The sequence below is a fragment of the Nanorana parkeri genome, unplaced genomic scaffold (assembly GCF_000935625.1).
Source record: "Nanorana parkeri isolate BGI_ZX_2015 unplaced genomic scaffold, ASM93562v1 scaffold1816, whole genome shotgun sequence".
Lineage (NCBI taxonomy): Eukaryota > Metazoa > Chordata > Amphibia > Anura > Dicroglossidae > Nanorana > Nanorana parkeri.
The window spans coordinates 33736-51828 of record NW_017308084.1 but is presented as its reverse complement, the minus strand read 5'-3'; the positions used below and the strand labels follow the sequence as shown (position 1 = coordinate 51828).

Here is an 18093-nt window from a genome sequence, read left to right as displayed (position 1 = left end):
CCAAAATAACCCCCCCCCCCCCATTACCAGATCAGTGTGCTTTCCAACAAATTGAAGCAGATGGATTTTTTCCAACTTCCCTTCCAGCGATCTGCCTTAGGGCACGTGACATGTCCTACTTAAAAGAGTCACAACTGAATAAGATGATAAAAGCCTCCCTCAGAATGGCAGGTACCCTATTGTTTAACAGAGGTCTGAATGGGGAGCAGTTCTACCTAATAATTCTGTTACTGCACACTTAAAAGAGAACTATGGGGTAAGTGTTTTTCCCCATAGTTCTTTTAAGGGGCACAGGAGAACATATACTAGCGTCCTCCCATCACCCAAAGCTCAGTATATTGCGTGCTACAGCTCGCAGTATACTGAGACCGCCGCAGCCGGGACGGATCCCGACATTACTGTCGAGATCCACCCAGTTGCATGATTGACAGCTGGCTCTGCCTATCTAGAGGCAGTGTCAGCTGTACCCGCCCCTCCCCTGTCCATTCCTCCAGTCAGTGCTGGAGGATCGGATCAGGGAGGAATCCCTGCAGGGAGCCGTGACTCCCTGCAGGGACATGATCGAAAAGTGAGGGAGCGAAGGTATGTGTTCCCTCGATTCCCGATATATTGAGCCAACGTGTGACAGTTTCATTGTCACATGTCGGCTCCAACTATAAGGATGAGTGATTTTCACTCACCTCGTAGTTCTCCTTCAAGTACCTTAAGAAAAGTATTAAAAAAAGAATAAAACATTCACACAGTAAATATAATTTAAAATTCACACAATAAATGTGACTGGAACACATTACGTATATAACAACAAATAAGGATTCAAAGACCACTCTGTAGCTAAATATTTCTTGGATGTTCATCGCAAAGATCCCAGTCAGTTGCAATTTTGGGGAATAGTTTCCAGACACTGGAGGGGGGCTACTGGCGATGGGAATTGGCTAAAAAGGGAAACTGCGTTTCTGTACGGCCTATTGCATTGCGACCAGAGGGCGTGGCTAGAGTGCCATCCACTTCAATGGACCACCACGCCCACTCCTGCCCCACAACATAGTGAGCCGCCTGCAATGCGGCGTTCTGGCCAGAACATTTCCACCTTTGTAAGTGATTTTGAGTTTTTTGTGGTAATGTAGAGGTGCAGGGGGGATGTACATGTGTGTGCATTCTCAGGAGTCACAGGTCTGTTTTTCATACTTTATTTTATAGACCCTTTCACAGGCCACAGACCTAGAAATGCAAAATTCCCTCCACAAGATCTTCAATCGTCTCTCAGAGGGTCGGGTTTTTATCTCTAAACTGCAATCAACTGATGCCCCTCCCCCTCAGCTCTGAAGAGAGAGCAGAGATGTGTCATTAGCACAGCTTCTGTGAGGGAGGGAGATCTGTCACTGTGTTCTGTCTGTGTTATGAAGAATCTCCTGCACTTGTCCTGTGTCTCTCTCTCTCAGATCTCTCCCTCTCCTGGGTCACATCTACTCTCTGCTGTCCCAAGTCCAGGTTCCTCCATGTGCCCCCTCCCCCCACCATTCTTCTCATTTACAGATATGACTGTTAGAACAGATAAAAAGACATTGGGGTAATTGATCAAAACTGGGTCAAACAGAATCTGGAGCCCATGGCAACCAATCAGCATCTCTCTTCAGTTTGCTCAGGTAAGATTTGAAAATGAGAGAGATGCTGATTGGTTGCCATGCACATCTGCTCTAGATTTTGCCTGCTCCAGTTTCGATAGATCCCCCCATTGTGGGGTCAACGGGGACACTGGAAATTGTTGGTGTCATCGGGGATGTGCGGGGTCACCGGAGATTGTTTGGTGTCACCACAGATGTGCGGGGTCAACGGAGATTGTATGGTGTCACAGAGGATGTGCAGGGTCACCGGAGATTGTTTGGAGTCACCGGGGATATGCGGGGTCACCGGAGATTGTTTGGGGTCACCGGAGAAGTATGGGGTCACTGGGGATGTGCGGGAGTCATTGGACATTGTTTGGTGTCACTGGGGATGTGCGGGGTCACCAGAGATTGTTTGGTATCACCGGAGAAGTGCTGGGTCACCGGGGATGTGCAGAAAAACAAAAGTAGTTTGCTTCTATCAAAATAAAGGAAAAATGTATATTCTGTGAAGGTTCTCATTCATCCATATATGGTATATCTGTAAAAAATAAGTCAAGGCAACTGGACTTGCTGTATTTTTCTTGAAGACGTTTCACTGGACATCCGACCAGCTTTCTCAATTCAGAATGACTTGAACAAAAAATTATCTGGGAATAAATATGGTGAATGTAGCTCCAATCCACATAATCTTGTTGCTCCAATCCGCAGATTATGTGGATTGGAGCAACATTCACCATATTTATTCCCAGATAATTTTTTGTATAAGTCATTCTGAATTGAGAAAGCTGGTTGGATGACCAGTGAAATGTCTTCAAGAAAAATACAGCAAGTCCAGTTGCCTTGACTTATTTATTTTTACAGATATCTATTCTCCTTCGGTCATTAGTAAAGATGACTAGTGCCAAGTCTCCTGAAGTGTGTGTGTGTGTCAAATGGGGATCACCTTCCCTGGGAAAAAGGTAGTCCAGGCAGCAAAGTTCTTTTTCAATCTGACTAGCAGTCAGTTTTTATTTAAAAGGTTGCAATAAAACAGAAAATAAATTCTTGCCATCCAGGCTCTGACTAAACAGGCAAGTTTCCTCTATAACAGGTGGTGAGCTTATCTTAGCCACCTCACAAAACAAAAGTACGTTAAGCAACCTTTTAAGAAAACATCCACCTTGTTGCTCTCTCAGAATGAAGACAGAGTCCCAGGCCAGAGCAACATCATGCTTCAACTTTCCCCTTTTATCTCACCTAGATAAGCAATCATTAAGCACTTAACAATCCAGGTGAGAGACAAAAAACTCGGCATCTCGGCAGGAAGCTGGGGAGGAGAGCAGCCAACGTCCGTTCACTGATCTCCTCCCCGTTCTATGGGACTGGGAGCAAAGCGTATTGCATTACTTCAGGTCCCTGTGCAGAGCCAGCTGTCAGGGTGGATTGCAACAATATTGTTGGACCCTTCCCGGCTGCATGAGGCCTTACGCTGTCAGCAGATAGTGGGCAGCTGTGTCCTCAACTGACAAAATAGCCTGGTGCTCCCCAGAGTGTTGCTATAACAGTTTGGTAAATCGCATCTTCAGTCACAGCAGGCTGCATTACACATTTCCAATATGGTAAGTCTGTGGCTCTTAATTTAACACATACATGCTATAAATGCATGGAATTAGAACCAGGTTTTCCAGGTTAGGTGCCAATTAGAACCTCCTTAGGTAGCGTGCAGGTGGAACCTGTCTTATTTAAACCTCAGGTTCGGTTTTGTCTTTGCTATTGAGGTGGGTGGGGTAATTGTGCCAAGATCAAAAGACCTCTCTAAAGACCTAAGAAGGTTGTGAATGCCGATGAGACTGGCAAGATCAACAAATTGTTTGAAATTTTTTTTTTTAGGGAAAGTAGTAGTGAAATAGTTTGCAAGTGGAGTAGATCTCACATGACTGCTCATTTGTCCAGGACTGGCCAGTTCAGCAAATTCAGCCCCAGAGGTGACCGTTAGATGCTGAGAGAAGTATTCAAGAACCCTAAAATTTTATTGCAGGATCTGCAGGTAACACCAATTTGACCTGCATTAAAAGCATTTGCTTTTCAAAAAGCACATTAGAGCCACATAATAGTTTGCCATTGACCATATTGGCAAAGACAAGGCCAATGTGTTGTAGTCTTATGAATAAATTATAAAAGCTGTTTGGCCACAGTAACAGTTGACATGTTTGGCACAAACTGAAGACAGTATTTCAGGAAAAGAACCTCATACCAACTTTGAAACATGGTTATGGAAATGTTATGGCTTGGGGATGCTTGCTGCTTCAGGGCCTGAGCAGCCTGCAATTATCAGTCAACAATGAATTCTGCATCATATCATCTGCATCTACATCATGCTTGATGAGAATGTGAGGCTAAATAGATTTTTGAACTTGATAATGATACAAAAAACACTAGCAAATTCACCAAGGAATGTCTCACTAATGAAGGGTTATGGACTGCCCTGAGTTGAATCCCATTGAAATGTTATATTGGGATTTGAAAGAGGCAGTTAATATGCAAGGAATCTAAAAACATTTTGCATGGAGGAGTGTCAAAAATTTGTCAATGTCAGAGACTAGTGGATAGTCGTGCAAAATGACAAGAAGTAATTTCTGCTAAAGTTGGCAATAGAAACTAAGGGGGGTATTCACTAAGCTGCCGAAGCCAGCCGAATGAATAACAAAACCGAAGTAAAGTGAGCCGAAGCCTGATGTCTATTCACTGCAGCCCTGTACAGCTATTTTTAGCCGTACACTGGCTGCATTTGGCTCCCTTCACCATGGAAAGAACCCGTTCGCCTCATGCAACATCTAGATCTGATGAGGCGAACGTTTGGCAAGTCCTTCTGCTGTTTACCCCTATTCTCAAAGGGGCTGAACAGCAGAGTTCAGCCCCTTTGAGAATAGAGTGAATAGCCCAATGCAACCGAGCAACATTTAGCTTGGTCATTCTGTTAAAAATGTCAGTGTTACAAGAAAAAATAAACAGTGTGGGGTCCCCCTCCCAAATCATTCCAGACCCTTTAGGTCTGGTAGAAATGTAAGGAGAGACTCCTATGTATAAAAAATAAAATAAAAAATAAGTGGGGCTCCCCTACAAATTCTTACCAGACCCTTTAGGTCTGGTAGGACTTTGAAGGGGGACACCCAAAAAACAACTCATGCCCCCCCCCCTTAAATTCCCGAACCAGACCCTTAATCCGAGCACTGGCTTGGTAGGACAGCAAAGGCGGGGGGAAGACGAACGGGTGCCATACCAGGCCACATACCCTCGGCATTGGGAGGGTGCTTTTTCAGGGGGGCCTGATGCCGATGAGGACAAGGGCCTCTGGCACGGTGGTTGTGGGGGTTTGAGGGCAGGGGGGGGCATCTGGGTTCCCCCTTTCATAAAGGTGGCACCCAGATACCACCCCCCCCCCCTTGAGAATGAGTAAGGGGTAGTTGTTACCTCTACTCTCTCCCCCAAAAGTTAAGTCAAAAGTAAATAGACACCTTAAAAAAATCTTTTACTTGAACACAAAAAAGTCCCGTTGCACGCCAACCCGACCGATCACGTCGAACTCCCGCCACAAATGACAGGTCTGGCCCGAATGTACACAAATGAGCGGAGCGAGTCGTGACGTCACGGGACTCGCACCGCCCATTTGTTTTCATGCCATTTCAGGTCAATGAGCTGTCATGGCATGAAAAAAAATGGCCAGAGCTAGTCGTGATGTCACAACTCACTCCACCCATTTGTTTACATTTGGACTGGACCTGCCATTTGCCGCAGGAGTTCGGAAAGAGCGGTCAAGTTGGCAGGCTTCATTCATCGTGATTGACGAGGATGCACATCGATGGACGACATGATTAACCTTTGGATTGCATTGCTGCGATCCAACGATGGAGACATTTTTTTTAAAATAAAGGATTTGTCAAAATATTTTTTTGCTCAATTAAAGGATTTTTTAAAGGTGTTGTCTGTTTCTTTACTTTTGACTTAACTCTTTGGTGAATGAGTAGGGGTAACAACTACCCCTTACTCATTCACAGGGGGTGGTGGCATCTGGGTGCCCCTTTATGAAAGGGGGTACCCAGATGACCCCCCCTGTCCGCAGACCCCCACAACCACCGGGCCTGGGTTGTGGGGAAGAGGGATCCCACTGAAGAAGCACCCTCCCGATGCCAAGGGCATGTGGCCCTGGTATGATGAGGGGGCACTCGCTCGTTCCCCCAACCCCCCCGCCCTTTTCCTGTCGTGCCAGTGCTCTGATTAAGGGTCTGATTTGGTATTTTAGGGGGAACCCCATACAGTATTTAGCGGCACTTCTACACAGGCTCAGGGCACGAGCAGCAATTCAGCTTGGCCAAGTTCCTGTCTGCACACATGCCTAACGCCTTTTTTTATGGTTGCACTCTTGCAGTGTCCCTAAACAACAATTTAAAGGAGTTCAGGAGATCATTTGAGCTTCACATTTTGCGCTAGTCTACGCTAGAGTCGCAGAGGTAGTAAGTCAGCTGCCCTATGCTTGCTTACCTGTAAGGCTAATTCACATTTTTGAAATGTGTTAATCCAAAAGCATTAAGTCATGTTATTGTGCCCATTACTGTGCCTTGCATTATAGTGGTCCATTAATTTCAAGTGGGCTGTGGAAAAACAAAATTTTTTGGCATGCCAGCACACCACAACACAATGCATGTGCATTGTGGAACTCTGTAATGCAGGGGCAGAGCCATCTTTCATACTCCACCACACCTGTGTCCCCCTTCACCAACTTTTTCTCAAACCCACTGCGCCTGCTGTCCCTCTCTTCACCCACTGCTCCCTCCATCCCCCAATAAGCACTTTTTCATAGACCCTCCCCAACTCTCATTAATGCACCTATAGAGGCCCTTACACACTTCCTCAATTCCTGTATACGATGGCCCTTCCCCATCAAAGCTTCCCACTGCAACAAGCCTGTGCATACTTCCCCATTCTCTCCTTGCTTTTACCCCACACTTGCAGGAAGCAAACCCCCCTTAAGACACAATGAGGAGAATTTATCAAAACTGAAGCAGACAAAATCTGTAGCAGCTGTGCATGGCAACCAATCAGCTTCTATCTTTCATTTTCATAATTTAAGGCTGGGTTCACACCTAGGCGTATCGAATATGCGTGTTTGACGCACGTTTTTACCACGATTCGCGGTAAAAAAAACGTGCGACAAACGCGCGTTTCCGAAAGCTACTTGGCTGTATCCCAATGGAAACACGCGACAGAAACGCCTGTACTTCTTTGGGCGTAGGACGTTTTGTAGCGCGTTCATACGGCCTGTAATACGCCCAGGTGTAAACTATACCCATAGGAAATAATGGGATTTCGGTGTTTGAGTATTTTGCAGAGCGTTCGAACGCGCTACAAAACGCCCAGGTGTGAACCGGGCCTTACTAAAAAAAAAAAACTGAAGACAGAAGCTGCCTGGCTACTGCGGGCAAATATCCAGATTCTGCCTGCTCCAGTTTTGATAAACTCCCCTCAATTCACCTAAACCCCATCTTCCTCTCCCTGTTCTCACTATTACACCTGCAATCCATTACGATGACCTCACCACCCCAACCTTGCCGGTTCTGGAAAGGGAACATTTTTGCTAGTAGAATATGGATGGAACAATTATACACACAGGGTTCAATTAACAAAGTAAACATTTTCACAGTGACAGTTTCACATGAGCTCAATGCGATTGAAGACTACAGTCAAATTGATAAAAATAAAGATCCTTATTCTAGTGTTAAAATGTTAACTGAGCAAATACACAAACAACCTGTTAAAATATCGGAGCAGTCCTTTAAGCAGCCTTTTATAAAACATGAGCAGTTTTGGTAAAAGTCTCTCCATGCATAAGCAGTCAGACTCTGTCACCACCTGAGAAAGCTTTTTTGTAGCCTTTAGCAATATGTAGGTGGTATTTACATTAGTCTCTTGAGAAGTTGTCCACACCTAGAATGTACTCTATGGAGAGAGCGGGAACATTTTCATTGAAGATTGTGAGAGAACTTAATAACAGCAGGTGCACTTCTGGTCTGCTGTGCTGGCCTGCTGCCAGCACAGTGTGCCTTACATTGGGGTTAATGTAAGGCACACTTTAAAAGGGTTAAACTCCAAAAGAAATTGCCAATGTACATTATGATTATTGTATTCAATTTTGCTTGTGAATACCCTAAAATACAATTTTCGCTAAGTAAAAATGAATTCCTAATCGCCCACATTAATGATCTGTGATGCCATAGATGAGTAATGCCACACCACTGGGACATCCAAAAGCAGTCCCTAAAAACTGGAATTCCAGGTGTTTTACGCTAACCTATTCACTGTCCCCAAAGAAAGGGGGTTCGGATCCTGCTCTCATGATTTTCTATAGTTTCCCGTGAGTCCAGAAATTTTGGATGGATTTCCTGGACCCAGGATGCTGAGAAGGGAGACAGAAGTCCCTCCACTTGAGAAAGTGGAAGGAGGGAGAAGGGGATTTAGATGCCAGAGGCACCACATCCTCAAGGACAGAGGGGTCCTTGAGTTTGGAAGCGATGTTGGGAGACAGGTCCTCTTCCTGGGTTGAATCCACAGAACTAGAAGAAGCCACTTCTTCAGGAAGTGCACAAGCAGACAGAGGAAGGTCAGAAGATATACACATACATACAGTCCAATAAAAGAGCCAAACAAGACAGTATGCGTTCAAAGATCCTAATAAAATGGGTTCACATAAGGCAACACAGAACATTGAACACATTCATAGTTACATAAAATTTGAGGATGCCTGGCATTGCATGCTATTATTTAATCGGTAGTCGACCATGACCCGCAAATCTTTTCCCATTTCTGACTTCCCTAGTGGAGTACCCATTAATATGTATTCCACTTGCCTATTTTTAACCTCAAAATGCATTACTTTACATTTTTTATCCAGGTCCTCCTGTAATGTTATAATATCTAAGCCCGTGTCTATTACCCTCCCAATTTTAGTATCATCTGCAAACACAGAAACATGGCTATTAACACCTTCCCCAATATCATTCACAGAGAGAAACGCATTGGCTGTTCTGTTTTGCCGTTTATGAACCCATTCTATTATTAAACATTTTTGGACTCTTGTTTGGCACTCTCACTGGACTGTATATATGCATAAATCTTCAACCCTGTATTCCCTTGTATGTGGGATGCCCTGTTTATGTTGAGAGCAGCTTCACCGGAGCCATTGTGCTTTATTACTATCTGTTGCAGAGAGGGGTCAGAGGGAGACACTGAAGGGGAAAGGAGAGAGGGTCTGCTTACACCCCTGCAGTCTGAGGACTCTAACAGCGCAGACATTTTTCCCTATAAATTCCAAAACAGTGGTGAATTCCTCTCTGATCAGGGTAGAGGAGAATGACCAGGAGGGCGCAGAGGATGTCCCTGAGGCTAGCAGAAACAGCATCCCCAGATCTGACATTGCCTGAGGGTAACACCGCATTACTCACAAGGAAGTGAGGAAGTAAGAGGCCTGGTGAGCCAACACTGTAGGCTGCAGTTGTATCACAGCACAGCGGTCAGAAGAGATCTGGATTCCCTCAGCATGCAGAGTCGCAGGAGCAGACTGCGTAACCAGCTCAGCATGCATCAGAAAGAAAATAATGGGCAATTGCACAGTAGAAATCCCCCCGAGAGGCTGTGCAGGCACTGTGTGGCCTCCCAATGACCCCAGGGAAAGAAGCCAAATTAAAAAAAATAGAGGGGGACAGTGACCCTTTCTGCTGCTGGAACCCTAAATTAGAACAGGGGGAAGGGAAAGAAACTGGGTACCTGAACAGGGGCAAGCTCCCACTTAAACCCTTAGAGCAGTGACTTCCAGGGTCAGTGAGGTTGGGCTCCACCGCAATGGAACATGGCCTTAGACCTGCACTCTGCACCAACTACTCACACTGCACAATGTGCCAAGGTAAGGCACATTGATGAAGTACCTAATCAGGGGCGCACTGACAACATATGGGGCCCCCGGGCAATAACAGATTATGGTGCCCACTTGGGCTACGCCCATATAAAATCCACCCAATGCATTAAAATCCACTCAATGCAAGGGGTGGGCAAACGCAATACAGTACAAACAATATAGGACACTCAATACAGGACGCACACACAATGCAGGGCACACACAATGCAGGGCACACACAATAAAGGGCACACACAATACAGGGCACACAAAATACAGGGCACACACAATACAGGGCACGCGCAATACACGGCACGCGCAATACACGGCACGCACAATACAGCACACACACAATACAGCACACACACAATACAGGACACACACACAGCATTGCTATTAGGCCCGTCAATAGTTCACTATAAGCAGCCAGGGGATGAAGAGAGAAGGAAGCTGAGACATGGAGAAGAATCCCCCCACCCCCCCCACGCTGCTCTCGGCCGGAATGTATACTATAGGAGCAGCTGCGAGTGCAGGAGAGCTCCTCATACCTGCTGACAGCTTGCCTCCTCTGTCTTCCGGTCGTATCCTCTCACTCCGGAGTCCCGGCTGAGACTGTGCCCGCCCTTCTAGGCCCCCCTGTGTGGAGGCAGACTCCCTAGCCTGTGCTTTGTGCGGTCCCCGCTGACATGCTCAATTGATGGGGCCCATGTTGATGTTATTCTATGCAGTGGAAGTGGTAGGTGGCAGATTATTCACACATTTACCCTAAAAGAACTATTGGGAGAGTGAATTACACTGATCCCCATAGTTAGAGCCAACATGTGATGACTCAGAAGCTGTCACACATCAGCTATATACATTGAGAACTAAGTGATCACAGACCTTTGATCATGGAGTTCGCGATTCTTCTCCCTGTCAGTCACAGTCATTCCCCCCTCCCGGTTCTTCCAGTGCTCATTAGAGGGACAGATGGGAAGGAGCAGGCACAGCTGACTCTGGATCTAGAGAGGCAGAGCTAGCTATCAATCAGGTGGTGTGGTGGATCCCGACAATATTGTCCGGATCATTCCCAGCTGCAGCGTGGGTCTGTGCTGTCAGCATATAGCATGCAATATTGCACGGTCGGGGCAGGGTGTGGCAAGGGGGCCAAAGAAAATGTTTGCCCAGGGTCCATTCACTATTAAAGACGGCCCTGCTTAGGGGCTAAAAACCTGCATGCACCATACAATCTTCGGGGTGTACATCTCGAGGACAAGAATCTGAGTGTTCTGGTAGACCCAACAACAGCATTTAATGACATGGAGTTTCTAGAGAGGGCAATTTACTTGTATTAAACGCAGTATAAACTCCAGAAGGAAGGGGAGGGAGGGAGAGAAAATGAATATCTTGTCCCTGTGTAAAGCATTAGTAAGACCTCCTACTAAAAAAAACAAAAAAAAAAACTATTGACAAGTTTAAGGTAATCAAAGACCTTAAGTTGTTTGCTAGAAAATTATTTTTAAAACATAAATATGACAGAGAAAAAAATGAACCATTACAGAGATTGAGATATTACAGTAGACAGGATTTCAGATTTTTAAGGGATTTTGTAGAATTGTTGGAAGAAAGTGTTATGGAGGAGGAGGAGCTTAATTTAGATAAATTGGTGGGCAAGAATGAGGAAAGAAAGAACTTTTGGAAAGAAATCAACCACATTCCCACCCTTGTCCTCTCTTTGTAAAGAGAGTATTTAGTGACATTAATTCCCTAAATATCAGCAGTGAAACAGACAATCTAACCACGGAAGAAAGAGGCATTACAAGAACTGAAAAACAATAGAGAGATCATCATAAAGGCGGTGGACAAGAGTGAAATGTGGTTGTAATGTTAACACAGGATTATGAAAAAATGGTCTACCGAATACCGAGGAATAAAGAGTGCTACAAGGAGGTGCCGGCAAGTACGGTAGAACATCAAAAGGGTAACCTGCTTCGTTTGATTGCGCCCTAATAGTAACATCATTAGAAGGAAAACGGCAGAATTTCTGAAGCTGGATTTTCCTATAACTCTGGTGTTTTATGCCCTTCCCAAAATCCAGAAGAGTAAAATTAGACAACCAGGAAGGCCAAAAGTGTTCAGCTAAGGTAGCATCACAGAAAATGCTATGATTTATGTTGATTGGGTGTTTAACAAATGTTGGGAACTACGCCACATGTGGTTTTAAGATACTCCGCATATGATAAAAACTTTGGATGAAGTACAGATACCTGAGAATTCTCTCCTTGTGAGGTTTGGATGTGGAATCTTTGTATTCCTCAATTCCACACGAACAGGGTTTGAGAGTCATCAGGGATTTGCTCAGTGAATTAGACACAGAAAAAAGTGATCATAACGAATTTGTGCTGGCTTTGCATCGTTTTACCCTCACTAACAATATTTTTATTTTTAATGCAGGGCACTACGTGTGCCCCATCGTATGCAAAGTTGTATTTGGGGGGTGGGAACAGGAGGTGTTTTCTACTGATGACTATGCGATGAACCTGTACCAGGTGATTTTCTGGCACAGTTACATCGATGATATCCTGATTTTATGGTCTGGAACGATAGAAGAAATAAAAGATTTTGTGAAACTTCTAAATCAAAATACCTGGAATTTAAAACTCACCTTAGCGTTTTATCTAACCTGTATTCCCTTCCTAGATATTTACATCTGCAAGGATGAAAGTGGAATGTTGTGTACTAAACTGTATAGAAGGGAAACAGCAGGGAATAATATAATAATATTCTCCTAGCAACCAGTAGCCATTTTAATCATGTGGTAAGGAATATTCCATATGAAGATTTTCTGGAGGAAGCACAGAAATTGAGAGCCAGACTGAATAGGAGAGGATATGGAAGTAAAACCCTCACTAAAGCTTACAAAATATAAAGCTATTCAAAGTGTACATTACAAAAAAGAGAGTAGAAATACAGAACCAGGGCTGCTGCGTTTCGTGACTTGAGCACGAAATGTATAATATACTTAATGTATAATATACTTGAATACATAATGTACTTATTTAAAAGAGATAATGTATCCCAGACTTCCCTATGCGGTCTTTCAGGATGTCTAGATCCTTAAAGAATGTATTAACAAGAAGTTAGTATAATGCAAATAAAATAAAGCAGTGTTGCAAATACGTGATTTTTGCCAGTCAAAGTAGGTTCGACTGTCATCTTGCCAAATGGCAACCGATTTTTGCTCATTGTAATACAGAGTTTATTGTCTATCTCCTGATTTGCCCTTGTGGTATGTACTATATAGGCAAAACCAAGAGAACTTTCAAAAGATGTATTTCCGACCATGTGGGAGACATAAAATCCTACAATCTTTTGTCACCAATAGCAAGACATTTTGCTTCTAAACACAATGGTGTCCCTAGTGGTCTGAAATTCTGTATGCTAGAAAAGATTCATAAAAACGGTAGAGGGGGAAATTGGATAAAGTAATCCTGCAAAAAAGAATGTAAATGGATCCAGCTTTTAAGGAGCTTTGATTATCCTGTAATAAATGATGCCCTGAAAGTCAGCTGTTTTTTGTGAACGCTTAAAGAATTTTGAACAGTGATCATTTTAAGTCTTGCTGTGACTGAGAAGCTATATATTCATTTATATTTTTGTTATATATGTGTGATATGTTGATGAAGAAATATTAGTATAAATCTATAAAAGGTTATGTAACAACATTGTGAGAGAGAGCTCTGAAACAGTTGGGGTATTTAGTCACTTTGTTTCTTCTTATTTTGATTTAAGTATAATGTAGCTAATGAAGTAGAATACCATGGAGTATAAAATAGAATATAACCCTAATGGGTTAATACTTCTTAAGAAGATTGTTAATAAAGGTGTCTCTGGATTTGTCAAAGAGGCATTCCCCCTTCAAGGGCATGCACAATACAATCTTTTTTTGAACTGCTGTTTCTCAGACCAGCATTTGAGTCAAATGGTTCTCGGCATGTGTACCAAAAGGAGACTCATTCTGGATATCAGGCCTATAATACTTGCCAACCCATCAACACAATAGAATAGGGTAACAGACATAAGCTCCAGCTGCTTGAGGACAGAGAGATCCATCCGGATAGATCCAGGATCCTGGGACATATCTGTGGACCAAATGGCCAAAGTCTGACAGAGGGACATTGCAGTAATGGCAGATTCCGAGCAGGGCCTGAGAGGTAGAAGAAGGCCTTGGAAAGGGCTTCTAGCCTTTTACCCACTGGATCATTTTGGAAGGAGTGAAAGTTTTGTCTGGATTAGGCCAATCACTATACAAAGCAGTTTGCAAAATAAATGTACAGGAAACGTTTTAACCAGGGAACCCAGGCTAGGAATTTTAGGTACGGCCAAGGCAGGCTGTTCTCCGTCTAGACATGTGAGCACTGCTTCAATAAGGAGAGAAATGGTATCCTTAAGTTTCTGAGTTATGTCAGTAGACCGAGACTCTTTATGTACCAAGTCCCAAACATTGATAGGGTACATTCCTCACAATCCTCGGCAGATTATGCAGAAACAGTAGCAGCTACAGGAAATCAGAGAAAGACTCTGGAGGGGATGGTGTGAATGCAGGCTGTGGCCCCTGTCAACTTGCAGAGATTTAGACATAGCAGTTGAGAATTTCTCCCTGGATAAGGAGGACGACGGAACCACCCCTGACAGGGATAAGGACTCTTAGGAGTGCTGCGACTTAAGCGGGGACAGTAGTTCAGGCTACTGGTGTCAGTTCCTTTACAACAGGGGTCTCAAAGTACCGGCCCGCAGGCCGGTACTATGTGACTTGCAGGCAGCTGACGAATCCGGTAGTGTCCCACGGTGTCTGTCCGCATGCACGCTGCCGGCTGCATGCATTGACTTACACTGTGTCTCTCCTCTTCTCCCAGCCGAGGATCTCTACTGTGCATGTGCCTGCCCCATGATCCTTCATGGCCGCTCGAGAGCGAGCGGAGGAGACACAGGTAAGTTTTTACCTATTTGGTAACTGTACTTTAAAAAAAATGTTTTTGCATATATCTACTGCTTGCTAATAGCAGTTGAGAATTTCTCCCTGGATAAGGAGGACGACGGAACCACCCCTGACAGGGATAAGGACTCTTAGGAGTGCTGCGACTTAAGCGGGGACAGTAGTTCAGGCTACTGGTGTCAGTTCCTTTACAACAGGGGTCTCAAAGTCCCGGCCCGCAGGCCGGTACTATGTGACTTGCAGGCAGCTGACGAATCCGGTACACGGTCTGCATCTCTGTCGGATGCAGACCACAGAGCTGCTACTGTCAGCTCCTGTCGGAGCTCTGACAGTTCTGAGCTCCGGCCGAACAATGATTAGTAAGGTCTGCACTGGGGAGGCACTAGAGTAAAGGCGCCTTTTAGTAAAATGATGAGACTATCATTCCTTGAGCAAGCCTCTTTTAGAGTCAGAATATGAGCACATGATGAAATCTGTACAAGGAAAACAAACAATCAGTGAAGCACTATGTCTTGCAGTATTTAGAGATGGATTGGAAAATGTTCAGGGTGAAAAAAATCTTCCACTTTGCGATAACACCACCTTCACCAGTCTTTTATAGAAGCACTGAAACTGAAGAGAACAGGCATACTGCAGAGTTTATCAGCAGTGAAATATGTGCAGTTTTAAATTGAGAGTGATAAAGTACATGCTTTGCTGACCGACAATGCAAGTAATATGAAAGCTGCATGGGAAATCATTATGGACAAGTATCCACATATTACTGCAATAGGATGTGGATCTCATGGACTAAACTTCCTTCTTAATGACACCCTTCAAAGGATTTAAAGAGGGAGCTAAAGAAGTTATCAAACATAAAAGCTGCTTATGCTGTTGCCACAGTCTTCAAGAAGAAGGAAAAATGCACAGAATAAAAAAGTAACACTTAAAAGTGACAATAAAGTCACATCTCCTCCCCCCCCCCATGCTGCTTTAAGGACTTACCTTAAATGATGCCTCTTGATCCAATCATCTTCTTCTTTTCAGTAGTGCCTCCAGCGCTGGTGACGGTCTTTGATCCAGCGCCGACTGCTGTGTCTCCAGTGTCCCACGGTGTCTGTCCGCATGCACGCTGCCGGCTGCATGCATTGACTTACACTGTGTCTCTCCTCTTCTCCCAGCCGAGGATCTCTACTGTGCATGTGCCTGCCCCATGATCCTTCATGGCCGCTCGAGAGCGTTTTCACCCCAACAGCTTCCATGTAGCTCCAATTTGCATCAGACCCCCAAATTTGGATATTCACTGCAGCAACCATCCTGCTCATAATTTGTCATAACAGATCCCCAGTTCCATATATATATGGGGTGAAAATCCAGGAACTGGAGTTGTCTGGTGTGACAATGTCAGCAGCTGCTGTTAGGTAATCTTGCAGGATTCATTAAGTATACAGAAGAGCTGGGGTGAGATGTCCTACACCAAACTAAACTGGGCTTACGTAGGGTTTCCAGAGCAATTCCCAGGAAGTTCACAGCAGAAACACTGACATCATTAACTATTTACTACTTTCAGCAGCTCAGTTCAACCTGCTTCCCCCCTGCTCCTTGTAGTGACTTGTGAGGTACTGCATATAGCAGGGTTATCAAACCTGAACGCATTTTAATTTGCCACTGGATGAAAATGGTGGAGACATGGATGAGGCAAAAGGGAAGGTGAATTTCCAGCCATTCCTTTCATAACTATAGACAGCATTAACAGTTCACTAAATAGTTTCACTTGCCTATCGCTGCTCTTTAATAGATTATACAATCAGATTGTAATATATGTTGTTAGATAAGACATACATAAACAAAGTTAAGCTAAATCATTTTACAAAAAGCACCAATTCACTTATTTTTACAATACAGCAAACACAACTGAGTTAGAATAGAAAAAATAGGCTCATTCAAACCTTTTTTGGCCCTCACTACAGTAGAACTTACCAATCGGCATTTCACTCTCTTTGGTAGTGGCTCTTCCAATGTAAAGATTTCATTGCGTTTTACCATTAGCTGAGATGCATCATCAAACTCCACCTACATAAAGTAGATTGACAGAGAAGACAGGACTGAGAAAGCAGTTTGGATGAGTGGTGAAATGTCAAAGTGGACCTTTAGCCCCTTTGGCTAAAAATTACATCAGCATGCAGCTCTGCATGCTAATATGAAATCACCTTTACATTCATTAGCTAAACAAACATATTTTTATTTTACTTACAATTTTTTGTTTTCTACTTCCTGGTTCTCTTTGGCAAAAGTGATGTAATGTGGCCAAGTGTTGCATTGTGGAAGGTTACATCAGCAGTAGATTGCTGGGAAATCGCATCTGTAATCTCACGAGATCTCAGGGAAAGGCATTTTTCTCCCCTGAGGTGATGTGCATGGTCACATGTCCTAGTCACATGTGCCAAAGTTCCAGGAAGTAAAAGGAGATGGAATAATCTTCCCTTAGTAAAAATGGCCACTATTGAAGAATAGAGAGGAAAAGAAAAACAGGGTATGCAAAAAAAAAAAAAAAAGCCTGCAATTATCTATTAGTATGTGTTTCTAGGTTGTCATAACTAAACATTTCTAAAGGTGCATTTGTTGTTATTTTGAAAATATGGGTAAAGTTCCTCTTTAACATATTACAAAACAAGTCCAGTTGAATATGGCAAACCACTACTAGACCAAGAATAAAGTAATTAAACAAAACATGATAGAGTAACAGGTGTCTTCTAAGTAAACTGGATGAAGGGTCATAAACACCAGGTGGAGTGTCTGGCTAACAAAATGTTTTCATAATTTAGAGTAAACGGTATGTATAAGCTTATACTTTTTTTTAGTCTGGTGCAAGGATTAGAACTTCTGTGATATATTGACTGTGCCCCTGCTAGATATATTCACCCTAAGAGTTTGTCCTAGTGACCGTTGTCTCTGAAGCAGAAAACGATGGGAAATTTAACATTTTAGAGTTGTCACCACAACAAGAGGTGGCGAGAAGTCTTTCAATAGGGATACCTCATCCGGTGACCACTATTTAATAGGGAGACTCCCTTTGCATTTCTAGAGATTTGCTCTCACTTTCTATTGTGTTTCTGAAACAGTAAAAGTAAAAGAAAATGTACCCAATCAGGGACCGGTAGAAAAATAGCGAACACATACCGTCGCTCGCTCACTTCTCGATCTATCCATGCAGAGAGCCGTGACTGTCACTCACGGCTTCCTGCAGGGATTCCCCCCCTCCCCTGTCGATCCTCCAGCGCAGACTGGCGGAACGGACGGGGGAGGGGGCGGGCACAGCGGGCTCTGCCCCCTCGATAGGCAGAGCCAGCTGCGTGGATCTCGACAGCAATGTCGGGATCCGTTCCGGCTGCGGCGTCTCAGTATACCGCGAGCTGTAGCTCGTGGTATACTGAGCTTTGGGTCACGGGAGAACACTAGTTTGTGTTCTCCTATGGCCCTTATGAGAACTATGGGGAAAAGCACTGACCGGCCACTGTAAAAGAACGGCTGGCCGGGAGCTCTCTAGCTCTGAGCGGGAAATGCCCGATATTTAAAAACAGGCATCGATGCCTGTTAACATACAAGCGATC

The 18093-nt window shown here is 44.1% G+C and overlaps 1 protein-coding gene across 2 annotated transcripts in view; it reads right to left on the bottom strand.

Annotated features, from left to right (window-relative positions):
* Positions 1 to 18093, bottom strand: part of LOC108799795 (lysine-specific demethylase 4B-like) — a 51374-nt gene that overhangs the window by 3011 nt on the left and 30270 nt on the right. For both annotated transcript variants that reach the window (XM_018571717.1, XM_018571716.1), the window contains exon 5: positions 16463 to 16555. In XM_018571717.1, the coding sequence (XP_018427219.1) occupies positions 16463 to 16555 (93 nt within the window). The remainder of the gene's footprint in view (positions 1 to 16462; positions 16556 to 18093) is intronic.